At 57.6% G+C, this 16,833-nt stretch overlaps 1 protein-coding gene across 3 annotated transcripts; it reads left to right on the top strand.

Annotated features, from left to right (window-relative positions):
* Nucleotides 1–6,003: 6,003 nt before the first annotated feature.
* UNC93B1 (unc-93 homolog B1, TLR signaling regulator) lies at nucleotides 6,004–16,471 on the top strand. 3 transcript variants are annotated; one of them, XM_035013425.1, is made up of 11 exons: nucleotides 6,004–6,172; nucleotides 6,350–6,491; nucleotides 7,005–7,158; nucleotides 10,071–10,232; nucleotides 10,446–10,578; nucleotides 10,884–11,001; nucleotides 11,605–11,729; nucleotides 12,240–12,422; nucleotides 12,882–13,155; nucleotides 14,852–14,970; nucleotides 15,735–16,471. In XM_035013425.1, the coding sequence occupies exons 1-11, from the start codon at nucleotides 6,077–6,079 to the stop codon at nucleotides 16,068–16,070; spliced, it is 1,842 nt and encodes a 613-aa protein (XP_034869316.1). In that variant the 5' UTR covers nucleotides 6,004–6,076; the 3' UTR covers nucleotides 16,071–16,471. The 3 variants fall into 3 exon arrangements, with proteins under 3 accessions (XP_034869316.1, XP_034869317.1, XP_034869318.1); XM_035013426.1 differs by having other exon boundaries at nucleotides 6,032–6,172; nucleotides 10,908–11,001; nucleotides 15,735–16,070; XM_035013427.1 differs by lacking the exon at nucleotides 6,350–6,491 and having other exon boundaries at nucleotides 6,042–6,172.
* Nucleotides 16,472–16,833: the final 362 nt, after the last annotated feature.

Raw genomic sequence — 16,833 nt, 5'->3', positions numbered from 1 at the left:
ACTCAAAGCAGGCTCCCCTGCCCAACTGCTAAGCGGCCTTGAGCAGGTCGTGGCCCCTCTCACGGTCTTCTTCGCTTCCCACCTTGTGGAGCGGGGCTGACTCTGCCTGCCTCACAGGCTGCCACAAAGGAGAAATAGGAGTGCATCTGGAAACATTGGGTATACAGTAGGTGCTCAGTAGGCATGGATGCCTTTCTGCCCCTTTCCCGCCCTCCTGAGGGACTGGCCACCCTGGCCTTGTCCCTGAGACCCTGCCCCCACCTTCCTTCCTTGTCTTTTGCCTTAGGGTGAGCCCACCCTGGCTCCTCCCCCCCACCCCCCAGCCCCCCCTCAGAGACCAGCAGGACCCATCCCACGGTGTGCTAAGTAAGCACCGTGCCAGGCGCTCGACGCAAATCCTCATGGAGTCTCGGACACTGTGGTCCTAGCTTGCGGGAGAGACAGCAAGCTCGGAAACGTGCAGTGACCGGGGCAGGAACACACAGGAAGAGTGACAGAGGGGGACTCTAGCCCAGCAAGGCCCACAGCATTTCCAGGGTGCCCTGAGCCCTTGCTTAGGAGTGCACAGGGTCACCCTCACTCCCGGGAGCCTCATCTCTCAGCTGAAAGCAGCAGGCTCTGTTTCTTGGGCATTTGCTGTGCCAGGCACTGGCCTGGTTCTTGGCACATCTCTGCTTGGGGATCTTCCAACAGCCTGTGGTGATTGTCATCCCCAAGGCTTTTAGTTTAAAAAAAAAATGGCGAAGAGTCAACTCCATGCCAGGAGGTTGGCATCAGGTGAATGAGGAGTGGCAGAGTCATTCCAGTGTGGAGTCTGCTTGGGATTCTCTCTCCCTCTGTCCTTCCTGCTTGTGCTCTTTCTCTCTCTCATATAAATAAATCTTTAAAAAGTAATAAAATTAAATTAAAAGTCACCAACAGACCACAGAAGGAGTCCATGTGTAACAAGGACTTTTTTTTCTAGAGAGAGAGTGCGTGTGTGAGCAAAAGTAGAGGGAGTAGGGAGTGGGAAGGGGGGGAGGGGCAGAGGGAGAGAGAGAATCTCAAGCTGACTCCACACCCGGCTCGGAGCCCCATGTGGGGTTCAATCTCATGACTCTGAGATCATGACCTGAGCCGAAATCAACAGTCAGCCTTTTTTTTTTTTTTAAGATTTTATTTATTTATTTGAGAGAGAATGAGATAGAGAGAGAGCATGAGGCAGGGAGGGTCCGAGGGAGAAGCATGCTCCCCACTGAGCAGGGAGCCCGATGCGGGACTCGATCCCGGGACTCCAGGATCATGACCTGAGCTGAAGGCAGTCGCCCAACCAGCTGAGCCACCCAGGGGCCCAAGAGTCAGACTCTTAACTGACTCAGCCACCCAGGCACCCTGACAAGGACTTTATTTAGTTATTTATTTATTTTAAAGGTTTTTATTTATTTGACAGAGAGCGAGAGAGAGAGAGCACAAGCAGGGGGAGGGTCAGAGGGCAGAGGGAAAAGCAGACTCCTCTCCGAGCAGGGAGCCGATGCGGGGCTCCACCCCAGGACTGTGGGATCCCGACCTGAGCTGAAGGCAGATGCCCAACCAATTGAACCACCCAGGCGCCCCCTGACAAGGACTTTACTTAAACAATTCTGGGACCTTAACTGTGCAGGAACCTCTTTCATAGGCCCGAACTGGGACCCAGAGGAAGCCTGCACCCTCATGGAAGTCAGCACCTACCTACAGAGTGTCTGGGCAAGAACACGTGTCACACTGGGGGAGGTTCTGGGACACATGGGTACTGGTATTTTCCTTATGGAGGGCAGTCCACGGTCTCCCTGGAACAACGTGTCTGCTCTCCTGCCACCTTCTCTTTGCTTTCGGGTTGTTTCTTCAAACACACTGCTTGATTTCCTCTTGGGGACCTTCTGGTGGGAGACGGAAAAAGTCAGTGACTTCTGAGTCGGCCTGAGACATTGGCTGTTCAGCAAGCCTTGCCCCCTCTTCCCCGGAGCAGAGAAATCCACTTTAGGGACCTTTCCCCTCGGACCACACACACCCACTCAGGGCGTGGAAATGCCCCACACAGTCTGTGAGCTTCTCTCCCTGCCTCGCGGGCCCATAACGGACGGTTGGCTCTTGGACCACAGCGTAAAGACGCTACATCTCAGAGCTTCCTGGTCCTTTCAGAAGTCACCCACCTTCCCCTCTCTCCATTCATAGGACTTTTGTGGGCCTGCCTCTTCCTGATGTAGGGACAACTAAACCCCTCCCGTCCTGTCTCTCTCCATAAGAGCCATCTGGCCTGGGACACCTCCTCTCTCGACCCTTAAGGTGTGCTCTGGTGTCCGGGATGCTTCTGTTCCTCTGGCCCCCCGCCACCCTGTTTTTAGCCAGTGGAAGTCCTTTTCCGCTTACTCCTGTTTGGTAGGTGCGGGGGGACTCTGTGCAAGGTGAGGTGCTGGGGTTTCCCACACTGATGCCAGAGAAGACCGGATACCCAGCTGGGGGGATGCCCTGGGGATGCTGCTCCAGGGAGAGAGGGCCCTTCACCAACCTCTTCCTCCCTGGCTTGTTCTGGGTTCTTGGTCACTGGGGTTGGAGGAGACATGGCTGCCGGCCCAGGGCACTTGGTCATTTCTTTCCTTAGCGCTCTCAAGAAAAAAAGGGTTTTATAGACCACAGATGCTGGTGTCCACCCAGGCCCAAGATGGTTTTAGAAGGGGCAAGGGCTCATTCTTGGCATCCTCCTCACTCTCCTGCAGAGGCTCCGGACCCTCTGCCTCCTAATCCCTGCTCCACTGAGCTCACTCCCTGAGGCCACACCACCCACCTCAGGCAGCCACGTCTCCTGCTCAGCTACTAAATTCTACAGGACTGCATCCTCCTGGGGGCATCACAGGCCCCCACCCCAACCTGCCCCATGACCTCCTGCACCTCCTCATCCCTTCCCGCCCCCTGCGCCACCGCCACACCCGGGTCTTGGTCATCCCCCAAGGTAATGAACCTCAGTTTTTTGACCACAGCCTCCTGGCCTGCTAGCCTTCCAGCGCCCACTGCATCCCCGCTGTCCTGTCTCTTCCTGCCCCTAGAGCTCAGGCCCACCCTCCCTCCCGCAGCTTTTGTAGCTTCTGCTTCTGGGCACCTCGGGCCCGACTCCGCCTGTCTGCTCACCCCACATCTGCACCTGGGTGGTCTGGAGAAAACTGCAGCCTGAAGCCTGGGCAGACTCATGCCCTCCACACCCCCAGCTCCCTGCCTTCCCAGCAACCCTTCTGAGATGGATATTTGTCACCCATTCACTCACCCATCCACTCACATTTATTGAGCACCTACTAAGTGCTGGCACGTTCTGCTGCATGAAGGGAACGTGGTGAGCATTTGCCAGGGGTGGGGTGGGATAGGGTGGGGGAAGAGACCCTTAAATCACAGAAAACCAGGAGGGAAAGAGTCAGAGATGGGGCCTGTACCCCTCATCGGGTGGCTTCTTATCCTGAGAGCTGAGGGTGGGAAGGACAGTCCCTGGCAGGAGCAGCATGGGCAAAGTGGGGCGAGGGAGGGAAACTGGACATTTTTTTAAATTGAGATATAATTGACATATAATATTGTATAAGTTTCAGGTATACAACATACTGATTTGACACATTTCTGTTGCAACGTGATTGCCAAGTAGTGCTCGCTAACACCTCTATCCCATGGCAGGGTTATCGTCTCCTCTAGCCGGGGGAATAACGGAGACCTAGGCTCTTAGCAGACTTGCTGTTTATCATACAGTTTGGTTGTCTGTAATCCCTGCACCGTGTCTTCCATCTCTAGGACTCATTTATCTTCCCGTTGCTGGTATGTACCCTTGAACAACGCCTCTCCCATGCCCCCACCCCTGGGCCTGGTGGCCAGCATTCCACTCTGGCTTTTGGAGTCAGTTTTGATGCCATTTTTAGATTCCACCTAGAAGACGCATCATACCATGCTTGTGTTTCTCCACCTGACACGTTTCCCTTAGCATAATATCTTTGGAGGTCCATCCGTGTTGTTGCAAATGGCAGAATTTCCTCTTTTTCCTTATAGCTGAAAGGTAGGTCATTGTATATATGTGCACCACATTTCCTTTATCCATCCACCCATGGATGGACACTTAGGTTGTTTGCGTATCTTGGCAATTATAAATAATACTGCAGTGGGGACGCCTGGGTGCCTCAGTTGGTTGAGCGTCTGACTCTTGATTTTGGCTCAGGTTGTGATCCCAGGGTTGTGGGATTGAGCTTCATGTGGGCTCCGTGCTCAGCGGGAAGTCGGCTTGGGATTCTCTCCCTCTCCCCCTCTGCCCCACCCCCCCTAAAATAAATAAATATATAAAACCTTTAAAAAATAATACTGCAGTAACATGGGAGTGCAGATATATTTTTGATAACCCGTTTTCATTTCCTTTGGATATAAGGGATTGCTAGATCATACGGTAGTTCTATTGTGAGCTTTCGGAGGAACTCCAGACCATTCTCCAAAATGGCTGGACCAGTTTAGCATTCTACCAACAGTGCACAAGAGTCCCTTTTTCTCTACATCCTCACCAACACTTGTTATTCCTCGTCTTCTTGATTGATAGCCATTTTTACAGGTGTGGTTTTGATTTGTTTTTCTCTGATTAGTGGCACCCTTTCATGGATCTGTTGGCCATTGGGATGTCTTCTTTGGAAAAAAAATGTCTAATTCTTCTGCCCATTTTAAAATCAGAGTGTTTGGGTTTTTTTGCTGTTGAGTTGTATGAATTCTTTATAAATTTTGGAACCCCTTACCTGATATGTAGTTTACAAATATTCTCTCCCATTCTGTAGATTGCCTTTTTTAAAAATTTTTTATTTATTTATTTGAGAGAGAGAGACACAGCGAGAGAGCAAGCACAAGTAGGGGGAGTAGGAGAGGGAGAAGCAGGCTCCCCGCTGAGCAGGGAGCCGGGTGTGGGGCTTGATCCCTGGACCCTGGGACCATGACCTGAGCTGAAGGCAGATGCTTAACGACTGAGCCACCCAGGCACCCCTGTAGATTGCCTTTTATTTTAACGGTTTCTTTTGCAGTGCAGAAGCTTTTAAGTTTGATGTAGTTCCACCTGTTGATTTTTTTTTTCTTGTGTTCATGCTTTGGTGTTATATCCGAAGACTCTTTCCAAGACCAATGCCAAGGAGCTTCTCCCCTGTTTTCTTCTAGGAGTTTTATGGATTCAGGTCTTATGTTTAAGCCTTTGATCCATTTCAAATTAAATTTTGTGAGGGTATAAATGGGGGGTCCAATTTCATTTTTCTGCGTGTGGTTATTCAGGTTTCCCAACACCATTTGTTGAAGAGTCTGACCTGGGAACTGTGTATTTTTAAAAGCAGTCATCCGCAGTGTTTCCAACCAGGGTGATAGCCAATGCTGGGGAGCCTCAGCTCCTGCAAGGCAAGAACTTCGTGGACTCGCTGCAGCCCAGACCCAGCGGGGAGGCTCTGGACCCGGAGGCCGGAGGTCGACCCACTGGAGTCCTCAGCCTCCCACCGCCCCTGCCAGAACTCCCACCTGTAGATGCCAAACTGAAACCGGAGGGCGCGCGGGCCGTGGGCACGGGCTGTCAAGTCCCGAGCCGTGGGAGCCCGCGGTGGGGCTACTATGGGGGCTCTTTGCTGACCTGCAAACACGCCGCATGGGGCTGGAGGTGGGGCCAGGGATGACAGTGGTAGCACTGCGGGGACCCTATTATGGGCCTGGCCCTCGCCTAAGGCTCTGCATTCATTTAGTAATCCGGCACCAGCCCTGGGAAGCGGCGCTGAGTGAGAAAACGGAGGCACAGAGAGGTGGAGCGAATTCCCCAAGTCGCAAAGCCAGGAAGCGGCTGCGTGAAGATTCGAACTCACGTCTCCGGTCCCTGAGGCCGGGTCGGGGCGGCACCGGGCCACGCGGCCACGCCCCCCCCCGCGCGCGCCCGGACGCCCTGGACACGCCCCTCGCGAGGGGGCGGCCCGCGGGGCGGGGCGGCGCGGGGCGGGGCGGGGCCCGGTCCCGGCCGCCGGGAGGAAGTGCCCCGCGGGCTGCTCACACGCGCGGCGGCCGCCGCCAGTGCTCCCGCGGCGGTCGGGCCATGGAGGCGGTGCCGCCGCTCTACCGGGTGGCGGGGACCGCGGGGCCGCAGGGAGATGAGGATCGGCTCGGGGTCCCCGACGGGCCCGGGGCTCCGGTGAGCGGGGACGGGTCTGCGAAGGGGTGCGAGGACGCGGAGGGGGGGGCCTCCCCGGCGGGGGTGCGAGGCAGCCCCGGGGCTGGGCCGGGGCGGCGGCGGGGGCAGGGCCCGGGGCCTCCGGGGCGGGAGTGCGACGGCCGCTGCCCGGGTGCGAGCGCCGTGCGTGCCCCGCAGCTGGACGAGCTGGTGGGCGCGTACCCCAACTACAACGAGGAGGAGGAGGAGCGCCGCTACTACCGCCGCAAGCGCCTCGGCGTGCTCAAGAACGTGCTGGCGGCCAGCGCGGGCGGCACGCTCACCTACGGCGTCTACCTGGGTAGGCGGCCCCGCGGGCTCCCGCGCCGGGGGCCACGGCTCCGCGCCGCGGCCGCGCTCCCGGGCCCCGGTCAGGGAAGGAGAAACCTTCGGGGCCAGTTGGCCTCCCTTCCTCTTTCACTTCCCCAAAGGCCGCCTCGCAGCTGCAGCTGTGGCCCCGCCACACGGAGGTGGGGTCCCCGTGCCGCGTCCCTGGTTCGCAGCCAGAGCCCTCGTGAGCGTGTGGGCAGGACTGGGCGCCCGGGGCAGGTGTGCGGCCTTCCAGATCTGGAGCGCTGCCCGTGAGGGAGAATGAGAGAGAGAGAGAGAGAGAATGGGGGGGGGGGGGGGTCTGGATTCACTGGCTGTCAGGACGCTTGGCCCAGTCCGGGCAGCCCTGTCTGTCCTCATGGGCGTTGGAATCGGGGACTCCTTTGGCGACCGGAGCTCCCTTCAAGCTCGTGGCTAGCCCCCGTTCTGTCGTTCTGTCGCCGCCTGAGTTAGGCTGCCCCCGTCATGCCCTCCCTATTCCCAGGCCTCCTGCAGATGCAGCTGATCCTGCACTACGATGAGACCTACCGCGAGGTGAAGTATGGCAACATGGGGCTGCCCGACATTGACAGCAAGATGCTGATGGGCATCAACGTGACGCCCATCGCTGCTTTGCTCTACACACCTGTGCTCATCAGGTGCGCTGCTGCTGTCCCCAGCAGGGCTGGGCCGTCACCCAGATGTTGAAGGGGTGCAAGGGCTGTTGGCCCATGGTGTTCTTGGGGGCAGGGAGCTGGGGAGAGGCCTTGCCTACCTGGAGGGGTGAGAGAGAAGGAGAGAACCTGGGTTTGGGGAAGGAAGCAGGAGCTTCACCGGAGGGCACCTTTGACACCACAGAAGTTCACTCCGGCTCCTTCCCTCAGCTTGCCTCACGTGGCATTAACTGCTTTGCGCCCTCCTCCGTGGCCTGGAGCTACAGTGAGTGACCTTTGGGCTCAGGGCTGGGGAATCTCTGGAGAAAATATGATCAGCCAACAAGGCCCAGGCACCAAGCCTGGCCTCACCAGCTGTGGTCAGCGTTGAGGGACATTTCTCACTGAAGAGGCAGGGCTGGGTGCCCCAGAGGGTTTACCCTGGACCGGAGCCTTGGAGGCATCTGGTCCAGCCTCCTGACCGGTGCAAAACTCCCCCCCACAAACACCCTCCCCACCAGGAGGTAGGTCTCTGTTCAGACGAGACCCAGAGACTAGCAGACAAGTTAGATGGGTTTTAGTTTCTCTATCTTAAACCAAAAACCAAACAAACAAGAAACAAACAAACCCTCCAAACCCAAAAAACTCAAAACTCCTTTAACATAATTGTATAAACAGCATTAGAATCACAACTAGAGGGCGCCTGGGTGGCTCAGTCATTAAGCGTCTGCCTTCTGCTCAGGTCATGATCCCAGGGTCCTGGGATCGAGCCCCGCATCGGGCTCCCTGCTCGGCGGGAAGCCTGCTTCTCCCTCTCCCACTCCCCCTGCTTGTGTTCCTGCTCTCGCTATTTCTCTCTCTGTCAAATAAATAAATAAAATCTTAAAAAAAAAAAAAAAAAGAATCACAACTAGAATCAGAAAAAAGAAAATCCTTCCCAAGCCCGCCAGTAAATCAGCTGTTTTGTTGTCCCCCCAGCACAGATGGGTAACGTTTATGTCCTTGTCACCAGAGCGTGTGCAACATTCACTTTTACTTTCTTTCCTTTCACGACACACATCTTGGCCTGCTCCTCCATCTTCACGCTGAGGACTTTATGAGGGTAGCACCCTCTGCCGAGATGGGGGCACCCAACCGTGCCTCAGAGTTGGACATTCAGCTCCCTCTCCTTTTTGCACATTCACTTTGTATTTGTAGCTCTTTCTTCTTTTTTTAAAAAAATATTTTATTTATTTATTTGAGAGAGAGAGAGAGCATGAGCATGGGGAGAGATAGAGGGAGGGGGAAAGGGAGAAGCAGACTCCCCACTAAGTGCCCAGTGGGACGCGGGGCTCGAGCCCAGGACCCTGAGATCATGAACCGAGCCGAAGTCAGATGCTTAACTGACTGAGCCACCCAGGTGCCCCTAGCTCCTTCCTTCTTAAAAAAAAAAAAAAAAAATTGCAATGACGAATTTCTAGCAGTGGCCTTAGCAGAGTAGAGGTATATGAAAGGTTTTTTGGCTCTTAAGACATATCACTATTTTTTTTTTAAAGATTTTATTTATTTGACAGAGAAAGACACAGCGAGAGAGGGAACACAAACGGGGAGTGGGAGAGGGAGAAGCAGACCCCCTGCCGAGCAGGGAGCCCGATGCGGGACTCGATCCCGGGACTCCAGGATCATGACCTGAGCCGAAGGCAGTCGCTTAACCAACTGAGCCACCCAGGCGCCCAAGACATATCACTATTGATAATAACAGCTACCTCTTATTTTGTTTCCCATGTGCTGGGCACTTTGTAAATGCTACCTCATTTCCTACAATCCAAGGTAGGTGCTCTAATAGACATGGAGAAGCTGAGACATTCAGCAGCTTGCCCAGGTCCCACAGGCAGCTCCTGGCAGTCTGAAAGTTTGAGTCCCCCGCCCCAAGTTTGCCCCTTGCCCAAACTACCGGGCTAATTTTCTAAAGGGCTATGCCAGTCTGCATGACCATGGGCCATGTGCATCATTTTTTAAACCACAGCCTCACCAGCAGTGAGTGTTAGTATTTTTACTTTTTGCTTATTTACTCCATCAAAATGTATAGTACATTTTTTGTGGCTTGCCCTCCCCCAAATAGACCAGAGTAGGCTGCCTATTTATTACATGGCAAAATATGGATAATAAAAGAACCAGGGCCCCCTGTAATAGAAAAGAAAGTAATTTTATCGGAAAATTAGGGTCATTTGGCTTTGAGCTTCCTGGAAACCAAGGCAAAGTAAGGAACTAATAAGCACCAATACTCAAAACACCCCAAAGTTCCTGGTGGTAGTTTTTAGTCTGACGAACCTCCATGCCCTGAATGGGCCCTTAGCCAGTCACTGATCAGCCACCTTTAAACACAGTGTGACCTTTCCTCGGAGTCAGCAAGGCTGTTGTCCTAGGAGCTAGTGGGGAAGAAACTTCCCGCGTGAGCACAGTGGGACTGCGAGAGCAATGGGCAGGGAGGAAGAGATACTGGCCCTGTCTCCGACCCTCCAGTTCGGGCTGTGTTCCCCGGGCGCCCTGAAGTTACAACACATGAGATTGGATGGAAGAGGGGGATTGGCCAGTCAGCCCAGAACACAAATGAGGGCTGGATGTGCCCATAGACCACTGACTCATCACCCTCCCCCATATCCCCCCCTTCCTTGAAACAGCGCTGAGAGGCTGTGGTTTGGGCTCTGTGCCCACATTAAGCTGTGAAACTGAAGCGTGTAGACACAGGGCTCCCCTGAGACCACCAGCAAGGCCATATCTCTGCTACTCCATCTTAGAGCCCCTGACCCCAAGGCCAGGGATCGCTCCCCACCTCACACCAGCTCATGAGCTGGGACCTGGAGCTGGGGCCACCCTGGCTTCAGGCCACAGCAGTCTGGGTAGGCTCGTGGTGCCAGCGTCCTTCCCACTGCCCACAGGTTTTTTGGCACCAAGTGGATGATGTTCCTGGCTGTGGGCATCTATGCCCTCTTTGTCTCCACCAACTACTGGGAGCGCTACTATACACTCGTGCCCTCAGCCGTGGCCCTGGGCATGGCCATTGTGCCTCTGTGGGCCTCCATGGGCAACTACATCACCAGGTGAGCCTGGTGGGCATCAGGGCGGGAGGCTGGAGACCTGGCTGAGTCTCTGCTGCATTGCCAACCTTAGTTGGGGGACCTTGGGCAGCGCTTTCTGCCTTTCGGGCCTCAGTTTCCCCATCCATGAGACATAGCCCGTAGCCCTGGGTGCAGGAAGCAGAGACATCTGGTAGAGGTCAGACTGGGGGAAGCTTTCTCTCCTTTGTGGTCCAGGATGGCTCAAAAGTACTATGAGTACTCCCACTATAAGGAGCGGGATGAGCAGAGCCCCCAGCAACGCCCGCCACGGGGCTCCCACGCGCCATATCTCCTGGTCTTCCAAGCGATCTTCTATAGCTTCTTCCATGTGAGTACCACCTATGGGGCCATTGGGGGAGGGTATTCCAGGCCCAGAACCCACACATTGGAGCCCATCCCACAGTCTTTTCATCCCTCTAGTCCCACTGCCCTTTCTTGAGCCCAACCTCTGCTTATTTACCTCTAGTGACTGAGACCTCATCCCCTCCCTGTGCAGGAGAAAGTCCTCCTGCACTGGGCATTCCCTCCTGCCACGAGGCTGCCCCCAGAGGTGGGAGGGCTCCTATTCTGCCAAGGCTGTGCCCAGACCCCTTCCAGATCATGCCTGTGCCCCCTGTCTGGTTCTGAGCCCAGCCCAAGCTGCCCTCCTGCCCACAGCTGAGCTTCGCCTGTGCCCAGCTGCCCATGATCTACTTCCTGAACCACTACCTGTATGACCTGAACCACACACTCTACAACGTGCAGAGCTGTGGTGAGTCCTCATGGGGTGGGGCCCCCAAGACCTGCTCACCTCCCCCATGCCTGCTCACCTCCCCCATTGAGTCATCCAGCAGACACTGGGCTCTTGAGAGTGCCCAGAGAGGATGCCCTTGCCCACAGGTTCAGGGCTGAGAACCTAGTGGGCAAGGCATAGGGCCCTGTAGGAGTATGCAGTTAGGACATCGGACCCAGCCTCATGGGGACAGGGTGCATCAGGGAAGGCTGCCTGGAAGAGATGCCATCTGGGCTGAGGCTTCTGGGGGCTATCTCTCAGGGCCACACATCCCCTCAGAGCTCAATCACTGCAGGGTGAATGTTTGGGGTTGGGGGGTGGACTGGCACCCCCACTGCCCCGTCCAGCCTGCAGGCACTAGAGCAGCAAGGGGCGGGGGGGCGAGGTGCTCCTCCCTTTGCTGCTCGTCCAGGCCCAGTGGCCCTCACCTCCAAACTGCTTCCCAAATGAACCCTGCCTTTGCAAGCACTGCCCTCGCCCACCACCTCTAACCCTCCCCTCCACCGGCCCACTTTGCTCCATTTCTTTGTGGTTGAGTTTACAGTGTGTTCTATTCCCCATCCCCCACCCGCCTCTCTCCAGGTACTAACAGCCAGGGCATCCTCATTGGCTTCAACAAGACCGTTCTGCGGACGTTACCACGGAGCAGAAACCTCATTGTGGTGGAGAGCGTGCTCATGGCGGTGGCCTTCCTGGCCATGCTGCTGGTGCGGCCCAGGATGGGGTGGGGCAGAGTCAATGAAGTCTGGGGACCGAGACGTGGAGCAGGGGGTGCGATCTGGGCGCATTGCTGGCAGCCTGGGCAAGGTTATGGCTTGAAGTCCTGGTCTGAGCTGGGAGCCAGGGCTGAGTCCTGGGGAGGGGTCCTGAACCTAGTGGTCAGGCTAGAGGCTCGGGCCCAAACCTGGAGTTGGAATCCCAGAGGCCAAGGGGAAGGGAGCCAAGCCTGGTCCGGGGTGGAGCTGGAGACAGGGTCTGAGAGGACTGGGCTGGGGGCGGAACCCGAGAAGCAGAATTAAGGTGTTGGGGGCCTGGGCGTGGCCTCCTCTTGGAGGCGGAGCTGGGAAGCTAGGCCGAGATCTGTGAGTGCGTCTGGGGGCGGGGCCGGGGTTGGGAGGCGGGACCCAGGGCTGTGGGTGTGTCCAGGGCGGGGCCTGTGGCGAGGGGGCCCGTCCACCCTGCCTCCCCGTCCACCCGCTCAGCTCGTGGGTCCGCAGGTGCTGGGCCTGTGCGGCGCCGCCTACCGGCCCACTGAGGAGATCGACCTGCGCAGCGTGGGCTGGGGCAACATCTTCCAGCTGCCCTTCAAGCACGTGCGCGACTTCCGCCTGCGGCACCTCGTGCCCTTCTTTATCTACAGCGGCTTCGAGGTGCTCTTTGCCTGCACTGGTCTCGCCCTGGTAAGGACAGCCTGCACAGCGTACAATACAGGACTCGCGGTTACGTTTGTATTTGGGATAAAAGATGAATAGGTTTTGAATACATGTGTAAGTATGTACAAGTGTGTCCCAGATAGTCGCCTCCCCCCTTCTTCTCTTTCCTGGCTTCCCCCACTCCTCCTCTGCCTTAGGCAACTTAGTTTAAGCTCTCTGCGCCTCAGTTTCCTTCCCTGTGAAGCAATGCCAACAACGATGCTTACTCTCGGAGGTGTTACACCACCGGGATGGGGTAACACGCATAAAGCGTGAGGTTCCAGGTGGGGTGCAGCCTTGGTATCTGGGGGCACTGTCCAAGCCTCTTCTCCTGTCTGTGCCCTCAGAACCTTCCCATGACCCTTAGAGGGAGTTAGCCCTGAGGTGGCCCAGAGAGGGCAGCCTGGGCCCGCTGACCTCTAACACTCACCCTCGTCCCCCCCGCAGGGCTATGGTGTGTGCTCAGTGGGGCTCGAACGCCTGGCCTATATCCTCGTGGCTTACAGCCTGGGTGCCTCGGCCTCCTCGGTCCTGGGCCTCCTGGGGCTGTGGCTGCCCCGCGCGGTGCCCCTGGTGGCTGGGGCCGGACTGCACCTGCTCCTCACTCTCGGCCTCTTTTTCTGGGCCCCCGCACCTCGGGTCCTGCAACACATTTGGATCCTCTACGTAGCAGCTGTCCTCTGGGGTGTGGGCAGTGCCCTCAATAAGACTGGCCTCAGCAGTGAGTATAGCCGTGGGCGCTGGGATGGCAGGGGACCCTGTGGCTACCCTGGGGTGGTGGGGGAGGAGCACAGACATCCCAGGGACAGACATGGGATCCCATGGCTACCCTGGGGGTTTGTTACGGTGGAGGTAGACACTCACTGACTAAGCTACCCAGGTGCCCCCAGATAGGGCCTTTCTATGGGAAAGAGCTGGGAGCAGGCATGAAGCCCCAACAGTAGTCTGCAGAGTGGCAGGGTGCACGTCCTGAGTCTGAGCTGCTGGCGCAGGGGCATTGGGAAGTAGAGCCCTGTTTGCAGAAAGGAGGGGGTGGGTCACAGTTCAGCGGTGTGATGCGCTCTGCCCACAGGTGGGCACATGCCAGGGACACACAGCTGGTACACGCAGGTGCAGCTCTTTGGGTCTTCCACATCAGCGTCTGTTCTGATGGGCCAGTGCTGTTAACAGTTTTGAACGTCACCCCTGGAGGTGTGATGTGGTGGAGGGCAGGGGCTGGCTCAGGAGACCCCATCAGACCCCCTGTCGGAGAGTCAGCCGTCTGTACTTGTCATCAGGCATGGAGCCCCACACGCCAGGCTACACTCTCTTTGCTGCTCTTCAGAGGCAGCCAGCTCTGGGTAGCATCCAGCCTGGGTAGCTCGGGTCCACGACAAGTCTGGACTTGGGCCTGGACCTGGCATCCCCTTCTGCCTGCCCAGTTCTGCTTCCTGCCTCCCCCTTGTGAACCCTGGGGGCTCCCTGTCCCTTCCCAGCAGCCCCAAGGGGTATAGTCACACTGCAAGGCCTTAGGGCAAGGATGTTAATGTCCCGAGTGAGGGGGCAATTTGCCAGGTGCTGTCTGGGCTTTGCATTAAAACCTCAGAGCACAACATATAATACGTGTCATCTCATTTTACAGGCAGGAAAACTGGCCATGGAGTTAACTTTTTTTTTTTTTTAAAGATTATTTATTTATTTGAGAAAGAGATGAGATAGAGCATGAGAGGGGGGAGGGTCAGAGGGAGAAGCAGACTCCCCGCCGAGCAGGGAGCCCGATGTGGGACTCGATCCCGGGACTCCAGGATCATGACCCGAGCCGAAGGCAGTCACTTAACCAACTGAGCCACCCAGGCGCCCGCCTTGGAGTTAACTTACCCTGAGTCAACCCTAGAGCCAACATTTGAATCCTCATCTCTGTACTAATCCTCTGCACTTTACAGTCCTAAGACTAAACTGTGTCTCTGGACTCCCTGTCCACTCTTTCTTCCCACCCCAGGGAGGATTCCTTGAGAAATAGTTCAAACCTCCCAACTTCAGGTCTGATTTGCAGAAAGCTTGTTGCTGCAAGCAGTTTGCCCTCCCTGAGCCCTGGGTGAGGAGAAACAGCCTCCGAAGGCCTGGCATTATGCCCCTGCGGTCCGAGAGAGGACAGGAGATGAGTGCACATAGAGCTTTCCACTCCTGAGGCTGCACATGTTTTCTAGAACTGTACCCCCACAGCTAGGTTCCTGTTCCTGCCTCTGCTCGGCTCCCCAGGCCGCATGACTACCAGGGGGCAGGCCGGGACCTGTTCACAAGGGCTTCCTAGGCATGCCAAGGCCAAGGGCTGAGACTAGCCCAATGCTGGGCCTAGGGCGGGTGCCAAGTGGGAGATCAGCCCCTCTGGGCCCCCGATGACGCCTCTCCCCTTCCTGCCCTGTCCTGCCCGCCTGCAGCACTCTTGGGAATCTTATACGAGGACAAAGAAAGGCAAGACTTCATTTTCACCATCTACCACTGGTGGCAGGCCGTGGCCATCTTCACTGTGTACCTGGGCTCAAGCCTGCCCATGAAGGTGAGCCTGAGCGTGGTGGGAGGAGGGTCTCGGAGGCGTTAGGCACCCCACCTGCCAGCCCCTAGGCCACAGATACTTTCTGAGAGCCCACTGTAGCCTCACAGCCCCGGAAGGGTACCGCTCCCTGAGGGCTGGGTCCTAGGTCAGGCCCACTGAGTGGCCCCAAACCCAGGACCTGCTTTCCGCCTCACTGCCACGGTCCTCAGTTTACCCAGCCCTGAAGGGGTTCAAGTTTTCTCTTTCCTGGTGGGTGCCTCCCAGCCACCTTGCAGGTCGTTTGATGACCTGTTCACCAGATGTCAGCTCTGAGCTGTCCCTTCCTGGCCGGCAGGGAGCAGGCTTCCTCGTTCTCTGCTCCCACCTACTGGTGGGTCAGTTTAGCAGGTCCCCACCAGCATTTGAAAAAACGAAATAGAGGAGAGCAGGGAATATGGTGCTTAGATGTGTGTATGTATTGTTATGATGGGGAATTCTATTTGGCTGTGGGTTACGGTCAAAATCCTCGGAAAAGCATTTCTTATGGTCCCTGCGTGTCAGGGACACAGTGGTCTTAGCCCCAGTGAAGGGCGGAGCTGGGCTTTGAGCCTTACCGGTGCGGAGGGTGCGGAGGGTGCGGAGGGTGCGGAGGGTGCGGAGCTGTCGGGACAGAAGAGGAGCTGCACGGGGAGGTGCGGGACGCGAGTGGGCCTGCCCGCCAGGGGCCGGCCCGGAAAGGCGCGGGCTCGGTGGCCGGCGGGTCGCCTGCATCCGGTCCGTGCCCGCAGGCCAAGCTGGTGGTGCTGCTGCTGACGCTGGTGGCGGCCGCGGCCTCGTACCTGTGGATGGAGCAGAAGCTGCAGCGGGGCGTGGTCCCGCGCCAGCCCCGCATCCCGCGGCCGCAGCACAAGGTGCGCGGCTACCGCTACCTGGAGGAGGACAACTCCGACGAGAGCGACGCGGAGGGCGAGCACGGCGGCGGCGGCGGCGGCGGCCCGGCGGACGGCGTGGAGGAGGAGGCGCCGCCCGCGGGGCCCCGGCCCGGCCCCGAGGCAGCCGGCCTCTGCCGCCGGCCCTGCCCCTACGAACAGGCCCTGGGAGGCGACGGGCCCGAGGAGCAGTGAGCCTCGGTTTACCGCGTCTCGGGGGGGGGGCGGGGGGCGCTGTGACTCCGCCATCTTCAGGAAGGACCTTCCCCCCGGACCGCAGGTTCCAGAATGTCCCGCGGGAGCGGCCCCTCCTACGCGGTGTGGAGCTTTAAGACCCCTGGGCCCGGCCTAGGGTTGGAGACGCAGCACAGCTGACTCTCCCCCGCTCCGGGGCCACTCTCCACGACCCCTGCCCAGGTCGGAGAGGGAACGGGGTCCTCCTGCCGCAGCTCCCCCCCCCCAGTCCCAACCCAGCGCAGCTCTCCGCGAAGGGCCTCGGCAGGGCGTGTCGCGCGCTTTGCACATCCTATCCCCGCGGTCCGTCAAGGGGCACGACTTTTTATAGAAAATGAGAAATAAAGAGGTTTTGTATTATCCGACTGGGACGTGTCAGTCTGTGGGGGTAAGGAGCGCCCCGGATGTGCGCCCGCTGACCTGCTGGGCCACTGATTTCGGACCCCCCGCGGAGGGGGAGGATCCCCTAAGCCCCGCCCATCGGGCCGCCCCCTGGAAGCCCCGCCCCCACCCCGCCCCTGCTTGGTTTTGCCAGTGCCACCCCCATCCCCCCGGGACACAAGCCCCTGGGTTGGCCTGCAGGGGCCGCAGCGGAGAGTGTGAGGGGGCTGCCTGTTCGATATTTCTTTATTTCTTTTAGCCGAGGAGCACTGTGGAAAATTACTGAGCACCAGGGGTGCCAGGAACTGAGATTGGTGGGCACCCCCTGGGTCAGTGGAGAGCT

Source organism: Mirounga leonina, unplaced genomic scaffold, assembly GCF_011800145.1.
Source record: "Mirounga leonina isolate KUSES-001 unplaced genomic scaffold, KU_Mleo_1.0 Mir_166, whole genome shotgun sequence".
Taxonomy (NCBI): Eukaryota; Metazoa; Chordata; class Mammalia; order Carnivora; family Phocidae; genus Mirounga; species Mirounga leonina.
The sequence above is the reverse complement of the archived record's forward strand: the minus strand, read 5'-3'. Positions and strand labels throughout refer to the sequence as shown.

Excerpts from the sequence above, each read along its gene's own strand:
- UNC93B1 (XM_035013425.1), top strand. The coding sequence starts at position 6,077 with ATGGAGGCGGTGCCGCCGCTCTACCGGGTGGCGGGGACCGCGGGGCCG. Across the intron at positions 11,730-12,239 it reads CCTTCCTGGCCATGCTGCTG|GTGCTGGGCCTGTGCGGCGC; the intron begins GTGCGGCCCAGG and ends GTGGGTCCGCAG. Across the intron at positions 14,971-15,734 it reads GCTCAAGCCTGCCCATGAAG|GCCAAGCTGGTGGTGCTGCT; the intron begins GTGAGCCTGAGC and ends CCGTGCCCGCAG.